This window comes from Rousettus aegyptiacus, unplaced genomic scaffold (assembly GCF_014176215.1).
Source record: "Rousettus aegyptiacus isolate mRouAeg1 unplaced genomic scaffold, mRouAeg1.p scaffold_m13_p_15, whole genome shotgun sequence".
NCBI lineage: Eukaryota > Metazoa > Chordata > Mammalia > Chiroptera > Pteropodidae > Rousettus > Rousettus aegyptiacus.
In genome coordinates this window covers 10,485,133-10,506,124 of record NW_023416290.1, presented here as the reverse complement: position 1 = coordinate 10,506,124, position 20,992 = coordinate 10,485,133, and the positions used below count along the sequence as shown (strand labels likewise).

The window sequence follows — 20,992 nt, the reverse complement described above, 5'->3', positions numbered from 1 at the left end:
TCTAAAATCACAAATAAAGGTACTCTGTAAAGATTTAGATACAGGTATTTGTATGAACATAGGTTTTCATTTCACTTGGGTAAATATCTAGGAATGTGATTGCTGAGTCATATAGTAATTGCATATTTAACGTTATAAGAAACTGTCACACTGTTTTCCAAAGAGGTCATACCATTTTAAATTTCCTCAGCAAGTCTACAGCCATGCCACCCTGAACATGCCCAGTCTCGTCTGATCTCGGAAGCTAAGCAGGGTTGGCCCCGGTTAGTACTTGGATGGGAGACCACGTAGGAAGACCAGGTACTGTAGGTGGTAAAAAAAAAAATTTCCTCAGCAAGGAGTGAGAGTTCCAGTTACTCCACATCCTTGTCAAAAATTGATATTGTCAGTTTCTTTAATTTTTGCCATCCAAGTGGGTATGTAGTGGTATTACATTTTTGTATTATTTGCATTTCCCTGATGAGTAATGATACCGAGCACATTTTTTTGTGTCTTGACCATTGCCATATGTTCTTCTGTAAAGTTTCTGTTGAAATCTTTAGCCCATTTTTAATGTGTTGTTTACCTTCTTATATAGAGTCATTAGTGTTCTTTATGTGTTATGGATAAAAACTGTCAGAAACATGACAGCTAATATTTTCTCTTAGTCTGTGATTTACCATTTCATTAATGATGTCTTTGAAAGAGCGGAAGTTTTAAATTTTGAACTCTGTCTAAAGTTTATATTTTAGCAGTTAAATTTCGATATGATCCATTTTGAGTAAAATTTTTTATATGGTACGAAGGATGAAGGCTCACTTTTTCTAATTCGATATCCAGTTATTCCACCAGCATCTGTTGAAAGATTATTTTCCCCTCATTGAAATGTTGTTTAATAATCAGATCAATTTCTTGCCTGTGCTGTACCAATTTTTTATAACCTTACTAATCTACCATTGACTTATTTTATTAACTACTTAGAGGAGAATGTTGAAATATTTGTTTTAATTATGGGTTTGTCTATTTCTCCTTTTACTTCTGTCACTTTGCTTCATGCATTTTGTAGGTGTTTTCTGGTACAGAAATATTGAGGATTGTTATGTTTTCTTGATGAAATGATACTTTTTATTATTATGAAATTTTCCTGATCTATCTACGGTAATATTTCCTGTCCTGAAGTCTATTTTGTCGTATGTTAATATAGCCACTCAAGCTTTTTCATTTTGTTATTTGTGTTTGTATTGTATATATTTTCCCATCATTTTACTTTTAACCTTTATATATAGTGTGTAGAACCTTTGTATCTGTTGTTCTCTGTGCATGGCATGTTCTTTCCTTTGGTCTCTGCACAGATTTCTTTCTCATCCTTTAGATCTAGCATGAATGTCATTGGCTCAGTGGCCTTTCTTGATAACCTGATTTTTTCCATTATGTCCTGCTACTTAATTCTTTCATAGCACTTTTCACAGCCTTTCTGCCTATTTATTTTTCTGACCATTCCCTCCCCTGTAATGTAAGCTACTTGAGGGCAGAGACATTGTCTGCCTTATTTATCATGGTATCCCTAGTGCCTAGAATATGTTTCTCCAAGGGTCTAGAACAGAGCCTGGCACACATAATAGGTATATTTAAATAGATTGATTTGATGGAGAGGTTCAGGAAAAGCTACATAAGGGAGGTGGTGTAGAATTAAGTCTTAAAAAATAAGGATTCGGTTACTTAGATATTGGCCATTAGAGTGAGGAATCTAATAACCTAATCAACAGTCATAAAGATATTTATTTTGGTTATACATTTATCCTGGTTATACATTATTAACATGGCCTATGAATAATCATTGTAGGCAAAATAGCTTGGTCTTACTGTCATTGAGAAAAACTTTCTTTGGGATCATTTGGATGCCAGTATTTTTATCCAATAGAATAAGACTTTAAAAGTAATAACAATAATTGAAATGAATCTTAGTAATTCTAATAATTAACTAACCACATCTTTGAAGATATACTTATATATTCACCGCTCATTACTGAATATTTATTTGCCAAGCTTTGTGTTTCGAACCTGGGCTTACAAAAACATTTAGGGGAAATATTCAGCTTGAATTTAAGATTGATGCCAATTTGGGACTCTAGAATTGTCTACCATTCTCTCCCCAGGAAAGGTGAGCTTCTATACTTGGCCACTCTGTTCTCATTTCCCATGGGACAAATGTGGGACACTGTGCACAGCCCAGGTCTTCTCTACTTAATCAAAGACTCCAGGCTTGGATCCTATACTATACGTATCTGATAGAAGACTACCCATCTATCACGAAATTATAATATTGAAACAAATACTGCAAAATCATAGAAAAGTTAAATCTGATGAACACAAATGCCCAATGGAAAAATAGATAGAACACTCAAATTAAAAATATTTTTGAATGAAGAATTAACACCATGTACTCCTTACATCCTTCATGATGTAAGTTGAAACAATTCACTGAATCATGCTTTCTTATTGGTCTTTTTATTTTAAACATCACCCTGATTGTTCAATGGAATTTTAGATATTTTAAGAAATTAATTTATAGTAGAATACATATAATACTTATTTTCATATTCATCTACTATGGGATGAGTCAGGTAATAGGTCTGAATTTGCAAACAAGACCATGGATAACTTTTTTTATGGTCAGTAGATAGCTGTTTGGAAGTAGTTTTGAAAACAAGACCTCTGTTTATGAAAGAAAGAAGCCCATTCTTTGAGTCCCACATAAATAAATTCTAACACAGCCTACCCCAGTGCCAAACCAGAAACTGTGAAGGCATGTGCTGGCTCAGCTCAAGGTTGACTGTTTCTAGGAAGCTTTCTTTAGCTCCAGGCTGAGTTAGTCATACTTAAAAAAACAGAATTACATTGTTGTCTTGTTACTTATTGACTATGGATTTTTTAAGCACTGAGACTGTATCTTTCTTTCCTCTGTACTACACCAAGTAGTACAGTGCCTGACAAATATGTAGGTGCCTAATACATATTCGAATGAATGAATATGGCATGATATGAGAGAACATGACATGAACATAGCCAGCACAAATTAGAATAAGTTCAAGATCAAGGTGCTTCCCTAAGAAGGAGCAGCCCAGGAGAGAGTTCAAGTCTAGTCACAGTTACTAGAAACTCATTCATAGGGAGATCAGAGTTAATAGGCAAGAAATCTAGTCCCTAAAGGAAAACATTTGATGGAAAAATAAAACAGAAAAAAGCATATACTTCCTTCTCAGAGAAACTTTTTTCTGTTGCTGAGGGATAGAGACACTGGGGTATGGAGGAGAAAACCAGCCAAGGAGGCAGAAATATGCAAATAATACATTAAGAAGTAGAGATTCATAAGCTAGTTTTACCAAATCTAGAACAGTTTTTAAAGTAACACATTTTATGGCTATTTCAATTATAATTTAATGTAAATATTTTAAAATTAATTTTGCTTTACACTACCTTCACATGCAGAAGTTGGTTGTCAACTGCGATAAGCTGATTAAGATTCTCCAGTATTTCTAAGTCTCTTATGTCATCAATATTATTATTGCTGATGTTCAATATATAGAGAGATTTCTGTAAGGAAATAATTAGTATTAGAAAATAGTCTAATTAAAACCTGGAGATAGGAACCAAAAATCCTAATCTGTGAAAAATTTTAAATTTATCAGTTCAGGCTGTTTTACTCTTTAAGCAAGAAAATAAAAAGGCATGGATATTCTGTTTCTATGTCATATTTTTTTCAGATGGAACTTTTAGAACTATAGTAATTGTGATATAACTTACTATTTTTCATAAGTTTGATCAGGGTATAAGAGAAAAAAGAAGCCAAGAATCAAGAAGTAAAAAAGAAGATGTCCCAATAAACAAATGATAACATAATTTAGAAAATATGCTAATTTCAGCTTAAGCAAATTTCCTTTTGTGTTTAATTTTGCAAAGATTTGTACTTACATAGGAAGAAATTATTTTTATCTTAGTTTTTTTAAATAAGAAACGCTAACCAGGAATGAAAGAATATCTGGTTTTTGTTTTTGTCTTTTTCTTTTTATATAATTTTTTCTTGACAATCCATACATTCAGAAACCACTTAGAGTAATAATTAACTAATTAACAAGAATTTCAACATTAGGTATTAATAAATTTATACAATAGAGCAACACTAAATCAAAGCCATCTTAAAATCTAAGGCCCAGGAATCTCTACCAAGATGGTGTCTACCCACGCAGGCATCCACACACAGCTGACATACAGAGAAGATGCTTCCCAACACTTTTTAAGACTTAAAGTTGGAAAAATTATGCCTTGTATTTAGAATTTCAGATTCTGCTTGAATATAAGCAAAAATTGAGTAAGCTAAAATATTTTAAGTGGCTTTTTGTAGTAAACTAGCCATTCCCACAGTGGCGTCAGTCTACTTGGATCAGGTGAGGTTGATTCTATGGGGAGAATAAAAGGGGTAGGATAGAAATCAGGTCACTTCTTTCTTTTCCAACTTAAAACACTGTTCTTTAATTGTTATGCATTTGGTTCAAACCTTATAGCCCTCCATTTCTGAGCCCTCCATAAATAAAACCAGTGACATTTACATTTCCTTCCCTTACCCAGAATTGAAGGTAATGTATCCTAACAAACCCTGTTTTGAGGATTAGCAAAACCTCTGTGGCTGGCTTCTCAACTCATTGTGACAGCTCCATGTGATGCATCACTTGTTGTCAAGTAACCCCTGGAGCATCAAATCCAGTGCTTCCAGATCTACCTGCTTTTGATGAGGCAAAGCTGTATGCATTGCAACCTACAGTCCAATCACAATCCCGCAGGAAAGTGACTTATCATTGTAATGATTCTGTAGGTTGTTTAAACTCTGCCAAATAATTGTGCACGTCTCTTTCCTTAGGCTTTTTCCTAAAATTTAAAAATTCGAGTCATGATAATTACCAAAGTCCAAATTATGAATGAGTTAACATCTGTGTTAGAACTTCAAAGTTTCCATAACATTTTAACATCCTTCTTTTGATCTTTCCAGTTGCCCTAAGGCAAGTATTATCCCTGCTTTATAGCTATGGAGTCTCTGAACAATTATGTGGGGAAAACTAGTTTTAGTCCTCAGATAAACTCTCAATTTGCCATATAAACATGGAGAGTACATACATGTCCAAATACACTTTCACTACCTTCCTGTTCCATTTTAACTGTTAAGCACTATATGCTTTGTCAGAATACTCAAAACGTGGCCTTACTGCCAGAGAATGAAGAGTTCTTGGATCAAACAGAAGCTTTTCTCCAAGGGGAAGCCTCTGACTCTCAACATGAAGCTCTCTTAGTCCTTCTAATCCCTCTAAACCTTCTATGACGGCAATGTAGTTGCCTCCCAAATACCTGTAAAATATAAATATAAGATGTAATTTTAAATAGACATTCTGAGAACATTGTAGTCTGTAAACATAATAATCACAAAATTGTTAAGCTGTGTGAAAATTATACATACAGAGTGTTTTCTTTATATTGAATCAATGAAAAGTTTATCTGTATGATTCTTATACGTAGTTTAGTCTAAGAATTAAGTTCGGGGATTTTTGTTTTTGTTTTATTTTTTTGAGAGAATTGGAATAATCTTTATTAAACTATCAGTGCTCTTCATATGTTAGGGTGCAGAAGAATCACCTGGGTTGCAGGTTTAAAAATGAAGATTTATGGGCTTAACTCCCAGAGGTTCCGATTTGGCTCTCTGGGTTGGTCTCCAGCAATCTGCATTTTTAATAAGCACTTCCCATCTCACTCGGTCTGGGGAAATTGGATCTACCAGTCTTCATAGTTTAAATCATTATAGGCAGTAAATGCCTTTTTACAATAAAATCTACATCAACATTATCAGTTCTATGACCCTACTGTTTTGAGATGTGTGATTCTGAAAGCCACAGAACTCATTTGGGTTCCATGGAACTTTTTTCACCAGTTAAGCCTACTATATAAGGATGTTTTTAGATATTCCTATAAGCCCTTAAGACAACCTGTCCTCCTGCCAAAGGAAAGTATACCGGGCCTACTAAAATATAGAATGTTGGGTATTACATTTGAAGCAATTTCTTTTAAACTTATAATACTAAAAGAATAAAAATTGAGGCCTGTTCCATAAAACTGCAGATAATGGAGATACCTCCATTCAAAAATATTACTGTAATGATGACAATTACATTACTTAAAAAAAGCACTTACAGTTTTTCCAGCTTCTTTAGTGACCTGAGGTTCTCTATACATGAAATATAATTGTTTTGTAGGTATAGGTGGGTCAGATTTGTGGCAAAATTCAAGTTAGTGATTTGACTAATACGGTTATCATACAAATATAAGACGCTAAGATTTTTGCAGAGAGAGAGGTTATCCTGAAAGGAAAATAAAAACAAGTTATATTTAAATTAATTCTCCTGAAAACTTAGTTTGTTTTTAAGAACGTTTTCACTTAATCATTCTGTAAATGTCCTTAAGGTTGATATAAAAGAACAGTATTTCTTTGTTCTTAGTACAGTCAAAACAAGACTAGAATGATTATAAAATTAGTTCTAGGTTTTAGTATTCTGTAACTATATCAATAAAATTGCATTTATTAAGAAAGATTTTCCCAGTGCATGAAAGCTTTTCCAAGGAAAAGATTTTCTTTGGAAGCAGTTAGGCTCCTCTGGAAGTTGAAGCATTTAATAAATTATTCCTCCAACATTATAAATCAAGGTTTAATCTCTCTGTAGGATTGGAAGTAAACTGTTGTGATTTGTAATACTGAAAATTGGAAGTCATCTAGATATTCAAGAACAATGTATTAATAAACTATAGTGTTATAAAAGAGAATACCATATAACCATTAAATATCCTATAATTTCTTTAGTAATACCTTGTAGATCTCATAATAAAATGAGCACAGTATATTCAGTGATCCACTTTGTGAATATATACTTAGAAAAAAACTGGAAGAACATTATCTACATGTTAATAGTACTTTTTTCTGCATGGTAGAATTACAAGTCAGTTTCCTTCTTTTATATGTATTTTCTACAAATGAACACCAATTACCTTTAAGATAAAATAATTTAAGTATTCTAAAAGACTGTCATTTATTGTGTGGTGGTAGCCAGTCTAGACTAAGTAGGCAAGAGATAGAGTGAAGTTTTGCTCAAAAGTATCTCGGCTTTCATTAAGTAAGATCTTTTAAAATACAACCATATCTTGGGAACTTCAGGTTTACAAATTATTCTTATGTTAGTGTGAATTACTTCCCATCAGTTTACTTTCCTCCAACAAAGGCCATCCACACTGAAGAAGCATTGATTTTGAGGAGCCAAAGAATCTTAAATGGATGCTCAGGAGAAAGCAGCCAGTACATGGTGTGATAAAGTAGAGAGCTTTAGGCCACAAAAGAAAAATATGAGTTTTTGGCAATTGGATTCACGAGAGGAAGGCTCACCAAGAAACCAGAAAGAGATATAGAATGGGAGCTGGGTACAGTCTCTGCAAAAAAAATACCCCAACTATCTTTATTGACAGTTTTGACTGGGGCTTTAGTGTTTATTTGTTCATTCATTCATTCATTCATTCAACAAATATTCATTAAGCACTTAATATGAGTCAGGTACAGTATTGGATGGAGGGATTTAGGGTGATGTGAACAAAATAGAGATGACCCCTGCCTTCATGTAGCTTATATGTTTCTGAGAATTTTCTCTCATCTATAGTCTTGAGCATTTTACTATAGAAATTGATACCAATACAGATGGCCTCAGGTAGCTTATATGTTTGTGAGAATTTTTCTCATCTGTAGTCTTTAGTGTTTTATAGAAATTGATACCAATACAAATAGTTTAAATGTATTATTGTTGCCTTTAGTTTCCAAAATTAACATCAAGAATTGGCTTACCACAGAGAAAATGTCGTTTCAGACTATATCCAAGTAAACAATATTGTGTGATATAACTGACAGAGTATAACCTACATTTATCTAACCAGTTAAATTATGTGCAAAAAAATATTTCACTGTTACAGTTATGAAATGTTATTTACATAGTTAATTCCTAATATTTTGATATGTTAAAAAATTCATATTCCAAGGTTCTGTCATTATATATAAGTAATTATCTTTGAAATTATTTTCCAACATAAACCTTTAAATTTTTTTTGCTACACTAAAGAGTATTTTAGAGGAACATCTATAAACACATTTGTTTAACAGTCACAATGGTATATTTTATAGAGACTTGATATTAATAAGTTTAACATCACAAGCAGGAAATTAAAATCAAATATAATATAAAGCTAGCTAATGAAAATAGTTAATAAGTATAATAAAAATATAGTTAAGAAGGTATATCCTGACACTCAATTTCTAAATTTCATAGTTGATTATATAAAAAGAAATAATTTCAGAGTTCTTACAATTGCATCTATATTTCTATCTGAAAAATTTATATGAGTTATTTTCTTTAGGTACTGTGAAGTGGTTTCTTCTTTTCGAGATTTAAGATTGCTGTTTTTGGCAATGAGATCCAAGGTCAGTCGAACCATGATTTCTCTATAAATCAAACTCTCAGCAATAGCTCTGTCCTGATGCCTTGCCAAGAAGCAGGTTTAGGTATTGTTTCATGCCCAACTTTCTAAAAATTAAAGAAAAAAAGGAGTATTATGTACACAGCAATTCATGAAAAATTATTTTGACTTTTTTCTCATGTAAAACTATTTGATAAGCTAATTCATAGACATTTTTTGAAGCATTTAAGTATTTTCCAAGTTTTATAGACCTAAGTCTTTGTATAAAAAGTTTTTAAACACCAAAATTAATTAAATACACAATGCTCATTCACTTTTACTTAAAAATTTTTCTTTCTCTAGTATTGAATTGATATTGTGGGTATCTTTCTTAAAATTTAGTTTAAAAATTAAATTTATTGGGGTAACATTGGTTAATAACATTACATAAATTTCAAGTGTCCAACTTTATAATACAACATCTGTATACTCTATTGTGTGCTCACAACTGAAGTCTGGTCTCCTTCTGTCATCATATCTATAAGTTTTTGTTCATTTGTTGCTTTTTGTTTTATATAGCACATATGAATGAAATCAGTTCCTGTGCTTTTCCTCCGACTTATTTCACTTAGCATAATACTCTCGAGATCCATCCATGTTGTCACAGATGGCAATAGTTCATCTTTTTATGGCTGAGTAGTATTCCACTGTATATATGTACCACATCTTCTTTATCTAATCATCTGTCAAAGACACAGAATTTCTGTATCTTCGCTATTGTAAATAATGCTTCAGGTACCCCAATGCATGGATCTTAAAGGTGTGTTCATATGTTGAGCAGGAGATTCTTTGTTAAGTTATCATTGTCTGACTTATAAATTTAAGGGGAGAAACAAAGGAATCTTCTTACTATTATGATGCTGATGTCACTAGCTGTGGGCACCTTTTAAAGTATTGTTTTTTGCTCTTGGAGTTGAAAAGGACCTCAAGGAATATCATCTAGTATTCTCTCTTAAAGAAACTAAGGCCCAGAGATTTGTCTCAAACTGCTCAAGCTAGTGGCAGTTGAGAATGAGACTAGGTCTCCTGTGTCCTTTTTCCATAGTACCCATGTTGACCGTATTTACTAATGCCCCCAAATCAGAGCAAATGGTGTGAAAACCTTGAGTGTATACATAGGACAGTTGTGCGAAATACTTGAAAATGGGGCTGGCCTTGAAATTTTATTATGGTACTAAGTATAATCCATAAAGAGGTAACATAATGCAGTATTTCTTAATCTAGACAACCTAAAATCAAATTTTGGCTCCCAGTACTGCTCACTGGTTAGGCAATCTTGGGCATGTTACCTCAGTTTCTTATAAAATTAAGGTAATAATGGTTACCTACTTCCAAGGGATATTGTGAAGATTACATGAGATAATCATGCATAGAGTGTTCTGCACAGTGCCTGGTACATAGAGCAATAAATGTTTGCTATCTGTCATCATTAGTATTCTACTACTGTTTTGTTCACAGATAGGGTGAACACTGTTCACCTCACTGTTTCACCTGGAAAATATTAGGGCTGTTAAGTAAGGGGAACATGCTATTAATAAAATATTGCTATATGGATTTTGTCTCTAGGTTCCAGTGCACAAATTAGTATTTCTAGATAAATGAATTTCATTCTCTCAGATAATTGGGAAAGGAAAGAGGCAAACGTAATATATAAATGATGTATTTTTTAAAACCAATGGAAGGCCAATGGATCTTGGCAGCAAGCCCAAAGGAAAACTTTCCAGGAGCTTGAATCTGGAAAGGGAGAGAGTTGAACCAACCCATAACACACAATAATAAAGACTGTTAAAAGAACCTGCATCGTAGCATTCAAATCCACAAAAGAGGATTTAGTTTCATCAGAACACCACCGTTTATCTTGTTAATGTAATATTAATTTAAACTTCATTGATACTGTAGTTGTTTTAGAGAAATTATAAGCTGAACCTAGTTTGGATTTAGATACATTTTAGAACATTTTATAAAAATAATGTCAACACTTGTGAGGTGTCCCTGATATTCTTTTAAAAGAGGTTAATTATTTTGTAAAGTTTAAGTTCTAGGCTCCACTTGGCAGGATAGCTCTCTCTCCAGATAGCCAGTGGGGGACAGCTTAGAGCTGCTTTACAGGCGCTCTGAGGATCCGTGCTGGTGGACCCCTTGGCTCTCACCTCCTGGGGCTCCTATTGGCTAGAGGCGGTGGACGTTTCCGAATTCGGTGTTTTTCCCTTAGCTAGCCCCGGGCTCAATGGCTTCCAGAGGCTCTAAAGTCAGCCGATGTGCTGACTGTCTCCTTTCACACGGATCCGCGTCCACAGATCCCGCTCCCTCAGCTGCGCGGCCACCCTTCCGCCTGTGTCTCTCTCAAGGGCCGTTTCCCAACCTTGCCTTATTTTAGCCATTTGTTTAAAATACAGACTTCCAGACTGTTTTCCGAGAAATTCTAGATGTCTAGAGATAAGGCTCAGGGATCTGCATTTTGACAAGTGCCCCGGGAAGTCTTACTGGCGGGCGGGTTCGAGAAGCCTGCCTCCAGGGTTTCCTCGGTCCCCACACTTCTTCCCTGAAGGTACCTCACCTTGGGGGATGAGCCAGGTCAGGAACTCCGGTTTGGTAAGTTTCTCCTGTGCCAGGTTCTTCAGCAGCCCAGCCGCGGTTGCCCAGCGACCAGACGCTCCTGGTCTGGCTGGGCTCACGGGAAATCTCGCGAGCTCTCAGGCTGCACCCTCCTCTGAGCACTCCGCGGCGTCTTGCCCTCTGTGACGCCGGGCCGGAGGTTGGTGGTGCCCCGTACAGGGGTCTGAGTGAAGGCATTTAGCTCGGTGAGATCTGCCACATCGGCGTTTTAGTGGGCCAGCCAGTGGCCTGAACTTTTGGCAGGCCACCATTTCCCCCTGCTGGATTTTCCTTGCAATCAGTTTTGAACGTTTCAGTGCCCCGCAAACCACCTTTCTCCAATAACAGACCACGAAACAGATGTCTAAATTAAGTATAGCCCATACTTTGTCCTTTCCTCAGCTAAAATCCAGACTCCTTAGGGTGACATTTCGTTCATCATAACCAGCCTCACTGTTTGCTTCTAGCGCTCTATTCTCCAGTATTGCGTTCTGGCTCTTGGCTCAGTATGCCCTGTTCTAATAAATTTTGCTTTCTCCGATCCTCAGGATAGCAATAAGATAAACTTTCTTTCCTCCTTAATTCTTAGTTTCCCTTTTAAGTTTCAAGGACTCAGCTTGGAATTAGCGCACCCATTCTGAAGTCTTTGTATGTACTGAGTCTTGTTAAGTGATGCCGCTTTCTCTCTCCAAACAACTAGAATTTATTAACTTCTTTAGCATAGCACTTATCATACTACTATATGTTTGTTACTCATATACCCAATAAAAGGGTAAATTCTTTGAGGCCAAGGATTGACCTGGCAGAGTGCTTTGTGGATTAGCTGTCACTCCATAAGTGTTTGTTAAATTAATAATTTATAAATGAAGGAGAAGAACAATAGAACAAGGAACTGACATTTACAGTGGAAGGGCTGTGGCTTGTTAGGGATATGGTAAAGCGAGCAATCTGGATGTAATTGTGCAAGCTGGGAAACAGTGGGCAACAGTTGTGATCTTGCGGAGCAGGGGCATGCTGGAAAGGTTGTCATTGCTGTCCTTGAGCAAAGAAGCATCAGAGTAGAAGACTGTTGGAGTTACTAGGAAGCTTAGAGTCCATGTGAACAGTCCGACTTGCCATTCTGCAGATAAGGAAACTCCCACCCTAGAGAGAGGAAAGAAATATGTGGAAGGTCTCATCTGAGGTGGCAGAGAGGGCTCCTGATTTTAAGCTCAGGTCCCCTTGCATCTCACTGATGGTTACAATGAGTAGTCTAGAAAGAGGGACAGAGGAATGGGGACAGCTGAACCCTAACCCTATTCAAGATTTTGTTGCTTAAGTCCAGTTGTGAGGCAGTTTTGGCCTGGGTTAGGGGTGAAGTCAAGGAATGAACAAATTTAGGAGGCATTTTGAAGCATGAGTTAACGGAAAGAGGCTGGATAGGATAAAGGGAGGGAGAAGCTGAAGATAACTACTGGGCATTAGCTAGGATAAAGGAACAATACCAGAGAATGAGGAGAGGTAGCAAATAATTTGAAGAGAAGTGGATAAGTTTGATTCACACATATGTGGGCATTAGCTAGGATAAAGGAACAATACCAGAGAATGAGGAGAGGTAGCAAATAATTTGAAGAGAAGTGGATAAGTCTGATTCACACATATGTGGGATGAGATAGGTTTAATAGTTTCCAGACTAGAACTAATCATTGAAACCATAAGGCTATAAATGGTCGTGAGGGAAAAGAGGCATGCAGCAAGTCAATAACCATGCCAATTAGTTTGGATGGAAGAGGGAAGCAAAGCTGGTTAAGATATCAAAGAAAGGTTCATTGGAAGGGAGATTTGTTCTGAGAACAAATAATAATTCAGTGATTCAGAAACTAGTAATTTAGATTTAGACTCCAGAGAAAGTGTTTAAGGAAGGAGTTATCTAACAGAATAAAAAGCTATAGAAGGGAATAAAGAAGAAAAAGAATAATCAAAATAACATGGCTAAAACACTATAGCACAAATCAGATGCCCTTTTTTCCTGTTTTATAGGTCATTCATTTGGGAACAACAGCTTTAGCAACGTATGCAGGGCCCATTTCTCTGTGTAGCATTCAGTTAACCTGCTTCTAACATTACTTTGCTAGAAACATGTTTAGAAGTGCCTCACTGAAAATCAATTACTCTGTTAATCTTTGTTTTATAACGGTTTCATGTATCATCATAAAAAGGAGTATGATTTCATTTTCAGTAAAATTACATACACATTTAAATGTCTAAAATGTTATATATCTATGTATACATAGACATATACATACATATGTCTATATCTCTACAGTATAAACTTAGATGTAGAGCTATAGATCTATACTTGTGTCTAGATCTATATACCAAAATATTTAATAGTGGTTATTTTTGGTGGTGGGATTATAAATGCTTATGTCTCTTACTTTAATAATTAGGTTTTAAAAAATGAGAAAATTATATTCTGAAAGTTCATTTTTAGAGTCTACTCTTTGTGGATTTGAAAATCTCTTTGTGACTGCTGGTATTTAAAATAGTTTCAAATGGTTGAATTACTAATTAATTTTTTTGATGCAAGAGGTTAAGTTTAAAAGAAAGTATTTTCTCATTAAGATGTGAAATATAATTCCTGTCTAGTGGCACACAGTGTTAAACAGTCATCTGTGTATTTTCCTAGGTGGCAGAAATTTGGCAGACTATAAGAAATACTCGTTTTCAGTGCCACGTTTCTAAGTTCAGTATAAAGTAGTCTAAGAGTTACATTTTGACAGATGTTGGGAAATTTCTATTTTTTAAAAAAATGTGAAGTCTTGAGAATCATTTTAAAAGGCACTTTTGGAAGAATTGTGCTAAAAAGTTCACTTTTAAAAGTGTCCTATAGAGTTTTCAAGTAACTTTAAGCAGAAGCACACTTATTTCAAAAATTGTTCTACATATCTTTGGACATTTTTTGTATTTTTTGACCTTCTAGAGTCCATGCTACACAGCCCTATATGAAGCACTAAGCAAGCCCTTTAATGTTTACTTTCATTGAGAAACCAACGTTTTAAAGGACCTAGACATGTATATCATCACATCACTCTATACAGAAAAATTTGCTTTTATTGGAGTTAACTCCTTTTTTAGTCCTAACCTTGTAGATTGGTAAATATTAGCGAGTATGGTAGGCAGGCTTCTAAGACGGCCTCAGTGATCTCACCTCCTGTCGTGCCCTTGCGTAGTCTCCTACCCTTGAATGTGGCCTTGATCCAAAGACTTGTACTCACCAGTAGAATAAAGCAAAATTGATGACATGTCATTTCCGCAGTTTGGTTACAAAAGATTTTGCTTCTGTCTTGCCAGCAGACTATTGTATTTTTAGCTTATGCTTGTTGATAGAGCAAGCTGTCATTAGGAGAGCCTCACCTGGCAAGAAACTAAGGGTGGCCTCTAGCCAAAAGTTGGTGAGGAACTGGGAGCCTCAGTCCAACAAGATCCCTAATGCCAGCAACTACTGTTTAAGCTTGGAAGTTGATCCATCCCCAGGTGAGCTTTCAGATGAAATGCCATCCCCGGCCAACACCTTGATTATAGCCTTGTGAGAGACTCTGAAGCACAGGACCCAAATTCTTGGCCCATGAAATCTGTGAAATAATCAATGTGTGTTGTTTTAAGCCACTAAGTTTTTGGATAATTTGTTATGCAGCAATAAAAAAACTAATACAGGGAGCAATGAAAAATTCCCTCAAGGAGGAAGATTTGCTTAGAAATTTGGGACATGATTCCTATTTTCATAGGACATTCTGAGTGGAGCTCAGAGATAAATGAAAGTCACTGTAGGAGGTTGTGGCTTAGCTGAAATGAAAATATTTTTTCCCCTTTCTTTTTTCTTTTCTTTCTTTCTTTGGGAGGGAGGAGGGAGGGAGGGAGGGAGGGAGGGAGGGAGGAAAGGAGGGAGGGAAGGGGAGGGAATGGGTCATGTAAGTATTTCATGTTTCTTTCCTTTACTTCATTCCTTTCCTTTCCTTTCCTTTCCTTTCCTTTCCTTTCCTTTCCTTTCCTTTCCTTTCCTTTCCCTTTTTTTTTTTTTTTTTGGTGCCAAAACCTAGGATCAAACCAGGGACCTTTTAGATTTTCAGTGAAAGATTTCTTAACAAGGATCCATTTATAGAAGCTGCAAGTTATAAAATCAATACAGAGGGAACCCTTTGGTCGATGAAGGAAATTGTATACATTCAAGGTATTAATCTCGATTTCTATAATCTGGGGATGGTCACTTAACTGAGAACTTCATGGTCTTTTAATGCCATATGTACTCAATATGGGTACCAATAATAAATACTTCTTAAAAAACTTAGTAACTAATTTATGTCCCTTATTAAATACAGTAATGTTATTACATAGGTTATACTTAAAATAATCCAAAGTATTTCTCCCGAGTTCCAGACAAATCCATCCAACTGGCTGCTAGATGTTCATTCCATCTGGGTATGAATTCCTAGGGGCATTAGAATATGAACTTGTCAAAACTGAACTAATTTCTATCCTGCACAAATCTGACCTGCCTCCTCTAGTTTCTGTATTTCCCACAGTCCACCCTGCTACCTAAAGCAGGGTACTCTCTCACCTACTAGTGCCCCCATATTCAGTTACCAAATCTCAGAAACTTTCAAATCCAGCTGTCTTTCCACTGCCCCCTTCACTACTAAGAATGAATGTGAAAGGACTTTGTCAAGTTCTACTTATTTTTTAATGTTCTCCTAATTTAATACACAAAGAATTTCTCAAGTTCTATTCTAAAACTTCTATGATGTTTAATATGCAGAAACTTTCTTCTAAAAGTGTCACTTCCACCCTCCACTATAGTCACCTTGTAATAAATATAACATGTATGGGATGTGACTGTAAGGGATGTAAGCCGAAAATTAGTTTCATTACTTAAAGTCACACATATCATACAGTTAATATATCTTAGAGTAGAACTGTTTTTTGAAAAGGATTTTTGCAAACATTGTCATTGATTTTCTAATTAAGTAATGTTTTATCTTTATCTCTGAAACATCTATTGCCCACAGTCTAACAATTCAGTTTCAGTCTTTCAGGGAACATTTACAAGAAAGGGACTTACAATTTTAGAAAAGTTTAGATTAGATTTCAGGAAATTCATTGTTTAATTGTCTTTAGAACCAGGGGTGGGAACCTGTCTTCTAATGGAGAACCAAGAATTTGCTTAAGTTTATCAGGCCAATAATAAGTTCAGCAAAAGTTTAATTAGTTGGTGATGGATCCATGTTAAGAGTGAAACTCAACAATGTAATATACTTTATTCTCATGTCTTTCAAAATAATTTATTAAAGTCTGTAAAAACATCTTGTATATCTGTATACCTGTATGTAATTGCTTTATTTGCTGGGGCTTTTGTCTTCCAGTTTTGGTCAACTTGTTTGAAAAGAGTTTCACTCCTTCGTGCTTGTTTTTGACAATGGCTGGTGCTTTTTGTTTACTAGTGTGTGGCCTGTTGCATATTTCTGTAATAGTGACCCTTGATTGAACAATTTAAAAAAGCATTTTTTCGCTCTTTTTTAAATCTGTTAATAAGTTTGGGAAACAGTATTCATTTTATAATGATCTCATATTGCAACAAAAGTCAGTTTCCTCTAAAAAGACATGAACACATTTAATCTTGTCATTCCAAAATGCATATTAATGTTTCTTAAAAACAAATCGAAGTGTTTACTGCATTTCTCTCTTCATTGAACAAATAGTTCCACAATGTCCACCATGTGCTGTTGTTCAAGGTGCTGGGGATGCAGAAGTTAGTTAGACCACATCTTTACCCTCATGGAGTTTACATTCTAGTAATAGGAGACTAGTAAGTGAAAAAGTAAATATATCAATGACCAAGATAATTTCAGATTGTGGTACGTCCTGCAAAGGAAATAAATAGAGTGACACTGGAGTATAGAAGTGGAGAGGAAGGAGGGAAGAGGAGAGGTGTTTCCTTGAGATGAGGGAGATAGGCAAGGCCTCTCTGAGGAGCAGAACTTGAACTGAGACTTGAAGAATGAGCCAGGCTTGTGAGAGTCGGTGAGGAAGTGTTCCAGGTGCAGGAAGCAGCCGGTCTGAGGGCCTGGAGAGGGGGAAGGGTGGATGAGCATCAGGGTGCAGAGGACAGTGTGGATGAAGCATGGTGCGGAGGCAGAGAATAGAATAAGAGGAAAACGAACCAGATCCATCTGTAGGCCACAGTGAAAATTTTGGATTTTGCTATATCACAGTATTTAACTTTTAAGGCAGTATATACATTTTCCTTTTGTTAATAGGAAAAAAAAAACTAATTTTATTATATTTAGATTTCGGAGGAAAGAACAGTTGCCACTTTAAGTTGAAATTCAAAATCCTAATTGAAATGTAGTGAGATATTAATGCGATGAGTATAGTATTCTCAAAGATACTCTTAGAAATCTGGTAGCAGGAGCCTGAGAAATAGAAAATATAATTTCTACTTGTGCTTCTCCTATTTAATGTAGATTTTGTTTCCATTTTGATCTTTGCAGAAATAGGTAAAGCAATTGCCAATAAATTATTTTTTGGTCTTGGGATAATTAAAAGCCCATAGTGTTGATGTCTGTCTAAATGAATTGCCATTTCAGTAGTTCATAGTTCCTTAGTTTTAAGTGATATAATATTTTATCTCAAATATTAAGACTAGTTAGAAAATTTAAAAATAATGTTCTCTAAAAAGTGATCATGTATAATTAAGTCTCACATTGGTGGCATATCACATTAACTTCTCTGAAGCTATAGAACATTTCATATAGTTGTAATTATTCAACATGGTGTGTACTCATATGTAAGATTATAAATTGATCTCTTATTTAGTTTAATTTGTGTTATTTAAGCCCAGAATGTTCAGATAATAGCGTCAAATTTACTGGAAACATGTAAGAAATGATACATGGATTACATAAGAGATGAAGTAAAATATTAAAACTAAACTCATACATGTTTTAAAAGACTTATTTAGTATCATCGATAATACAAATAATGAGTTGAATATGGAGTATGAAGTAGCAAATTTTAGGAACAAAATGAATTACTTAAATTAAGCATTCATTTAGAGATTGGCTTATACCAACTAATTTTTCAGGAAGGTTAGTAGTTTTAAGTAATGACTATTAATGTTAAACATATTCATAGTTATACGATATTTATAATTCTCTAGAATCTAGCATAAAGGTCACAGATCTCTAGTATAGACAATATACTTCTTTTTGCATATGCCTCTTAGGTTATGAAAGTACAACTGTAGTTCATCAAAATGTGCCCCAAGGCACGATACTATTTTACTCAATCATTAGAAAGTTTAGCATAATTGCTCAGTATAATCCAAAGAAAATATGAGTACTGACATCAGGGACTCTCCAATTTGTTAGGCAATTGTTCCATAATTTTTGGCACCAAGATAATCCACATGTTGAAAAAGCAATTAATCATTGGTGTTACGTATCAAGCTATGATTTTAGCTGTTTCCTCCCAAATTTGACCTGAAATGACAGAGTTCCTTATTTCATTTTTGTAATATTCTGATTTTTGAGATCAAAAGTTTAAGTATGCCAGTCTGGTTACAGTTGACCTGCGTTTTGTGTTATTAGTTTTCTAAAATAAGTAGATCTTAAAGTGATATTTACAAAGATGAATGGTATTTCTTCTACTACTATTTGGATACAAGATTTATTAACTTTTAGAAATTTACAAATTGATTACTTCAGAGGAAGTTACTTGAAGTCCTTAAACTAGCATTTTGGCCCCAAGAAGGTAAATTTATTTGCTGTTGGAACTTGTATTGAAAACAGGCCAAAAGGAGAACACACAATTAGATTTTCAATTTTCTAACTCGTATTTTGTAAACACAATGACATAGATATATCAGTTATTAAACAGTGAATGAAATAATTACCTCATCATAATTTGAACATAATCATCTTTTACTTTTTTTAATATAAGGTTGAACAACAACAAAAAAGAGCTGTCATTCTGTGTAGTACATTTTCTTATCTTTAAAAATCACCCCTTCCTCAGAACAAAAAAGCCCCTCCACATTCCTCACCAATGTGTATCTTTGGAGTTTATAGTTAAAACAATCCAGAAATTCAGAAAGAAACCTTGGAACTCAACAGTCTGTTCAGTTCAGTTTATTCAGCTACATGTGGTGGATACAGTGCAGACGTAGCAATATAAATGAACTCTTCTCTGCATGCATGACTTATGCATCTGTACCTCATCACTCAGAACAGTTTTTGGAAACTGAACCTCTGCAATATGTAGCACTCCAACTCCTAAATAGTTCCTCTGATTCATTGTAAAGTTACTTAAGCTCCTGCCTTTCTGTGTTTATTTTCAAGTGGCTGTACTATTGGGCAGTTTATTATTCTATTGCGCAATGCAGTGATTTTTCAAAATTCTGCGTACTAGGTAGTCATACTAATTTGTGACAACAATCTTCAGACTAGATCCCTCAAATGGAGCATGTGATGTTTGGTCTGAGAGCTTATTTTCCCAATTAAGAAACAATGGAGCACAAACAGTTTCTTTCCCCCGTTGGCTCTTCTTTCTTGGCTGTACTACTGATTTCAAAATAACAACTTGTGTGTTTTATTGTTAATCAATAAATAAAACATGTAGAATTTAGTGCTCATGTAACTGGACAACGTAACATGAAAATGGCACTAAATGCATATATTCTCAAGAGTATATATAAGTTAATGTTGTTGAATTGTTTGTAACTAGGACCTTGAGACAGTAGTAAAACAATCTGGAAAAACTAGGACAGCCTTGATTCTGGGATCTCGCTGTATCCTTAACTGGTCCCAATCCCCATGCCATATCCATGACTTCTCTCTCCACCTCTTCTCTGGCCTGTGCTTCTGGCTCATTTTACTACTTGGACATTAGATTAAGCTTTTGATGACGATTGACATTTCCTGTATATTATCACCAAAGAGCTTGAGAAATTATCTCTGAAAAAAGTTGGAACTGAACAAAAAACAGACTTCACTTATAAAATGGCCTTTTCAGCTCCCAAATAGCTCAAGGCTGTAAGATAATACTTTGCAGGAAAAGGTAACCCCAATTCATTAGTTTCTGAATTCATTAGTTTCTGAATGATGGCTGCAAATTGAACCTTGATTTGCTAAAAGCTCAGTAAAATAAATTGGGGCACTTATACCAAAAGTGATTATGATAATACATTAAAACTTAAAGATATCCTTTAAAAATATTTGTAAAGGATCTTGCTTTTTGATCAAGTAACTATATTTACAATAAAACACAAATGTTCTTTTTTGGGGCTATTTTTGCCTGGGCTGGGCCAATGAGTAGAGGGGACATTGTTGGTTGTCTCTGTAGTATCCATTTCACTTCTCAACATGTAGTAGTTATGCATAGTGGGTATCGCTTACCCACTTCCAGCTCCATGGGTGGCCCTTAATTGGTATAAAACGGTCATTATGTATAATCCCGAGGGTCGACTCACAACTCAAGTTAGACCAATCAGAGTGAAGTGGGAACCTATTTTGACAATTTTGAGCAGCTATTTCCTCCTAACTGGATGGTGCAGTGTGCAGCCAGTTTGGGGAATCAGATTTAGGTTTAAGTCAACATGTGGAGAATAAAGCTGAGAACTATAATAGGAAGCTTAATCCAGCTGTACCTAAGGCAAATTTGATTCTGTATCCTGGAGTTAGGTGACTCAACAAATTCTTATTTTTTACAGCACTGTGTGTGTGTCTCAAACAAGGCATCATAACTGAAATACTGACACCAAAATAAATCCAATGAAGTTAGAACTAAAAAGCTT

General features: G+C 35.1%; 2 protein-coding genes and 1 pseudogene across 6 annotated transcripts in view; 2 read left to right on the top strand and 1 right to left on the bottom strand.

The window, feature by feature from the left end:
- Positions 1-11,363, bottom strand: part of PPP1R42 (protein phosphatase 1 regulatory subunit 42) — a 34,545-nt gene extending 23,182 nt beyond the window's left edge. For 3 of the 5 annotated variants that reach the window (XM_016152934.2, XM_036233295.1, XM_036233296.1), the window contains exons 1-5: positions 11,126-11,238; positions 8,419-8,636; positions 6,214-6,380; positions 5,238-5,376; positions 3,457-3,573 (exon numbers count right to left, since the gene is read on the bottom strand). In XM_016152934.2, coding sequence (XP_016008420.2) covers positions 3,457-3,573; positions 5,238-5,376; positions 6,214-6,380; positions 8,419-8,547 — 552 coding nt within the window. In that variant the 5' untranslated portion in view covers positions 8,548-8,636; positions 11,126-11,238. Of the gene's footprint in view, positions 1-3,456; positions 3,574-5,237; positions 5,377-6,213; positions 6,381-8,418; positions 8,637-10,718; positions 11,106-11,125 lie in introns of those variants that run through there. The other 2 variants (XM_036233294.1, XM_016152936.2) reach the window with 2 other exon arrangements.
- Positions 1-20,992, top strand: part of CSPP1 (centrosome and spindle pole associated protein 1) — a 141,718-nt gene that overhangs the window by 9,183 nt on the left and 111,543 nt on the right. The gene's annotated exons all lie outside the window — the stretch shown is intronic.
- LOC118612108 lies at positions 194-312 on the top strand (annotated as a pseudogene).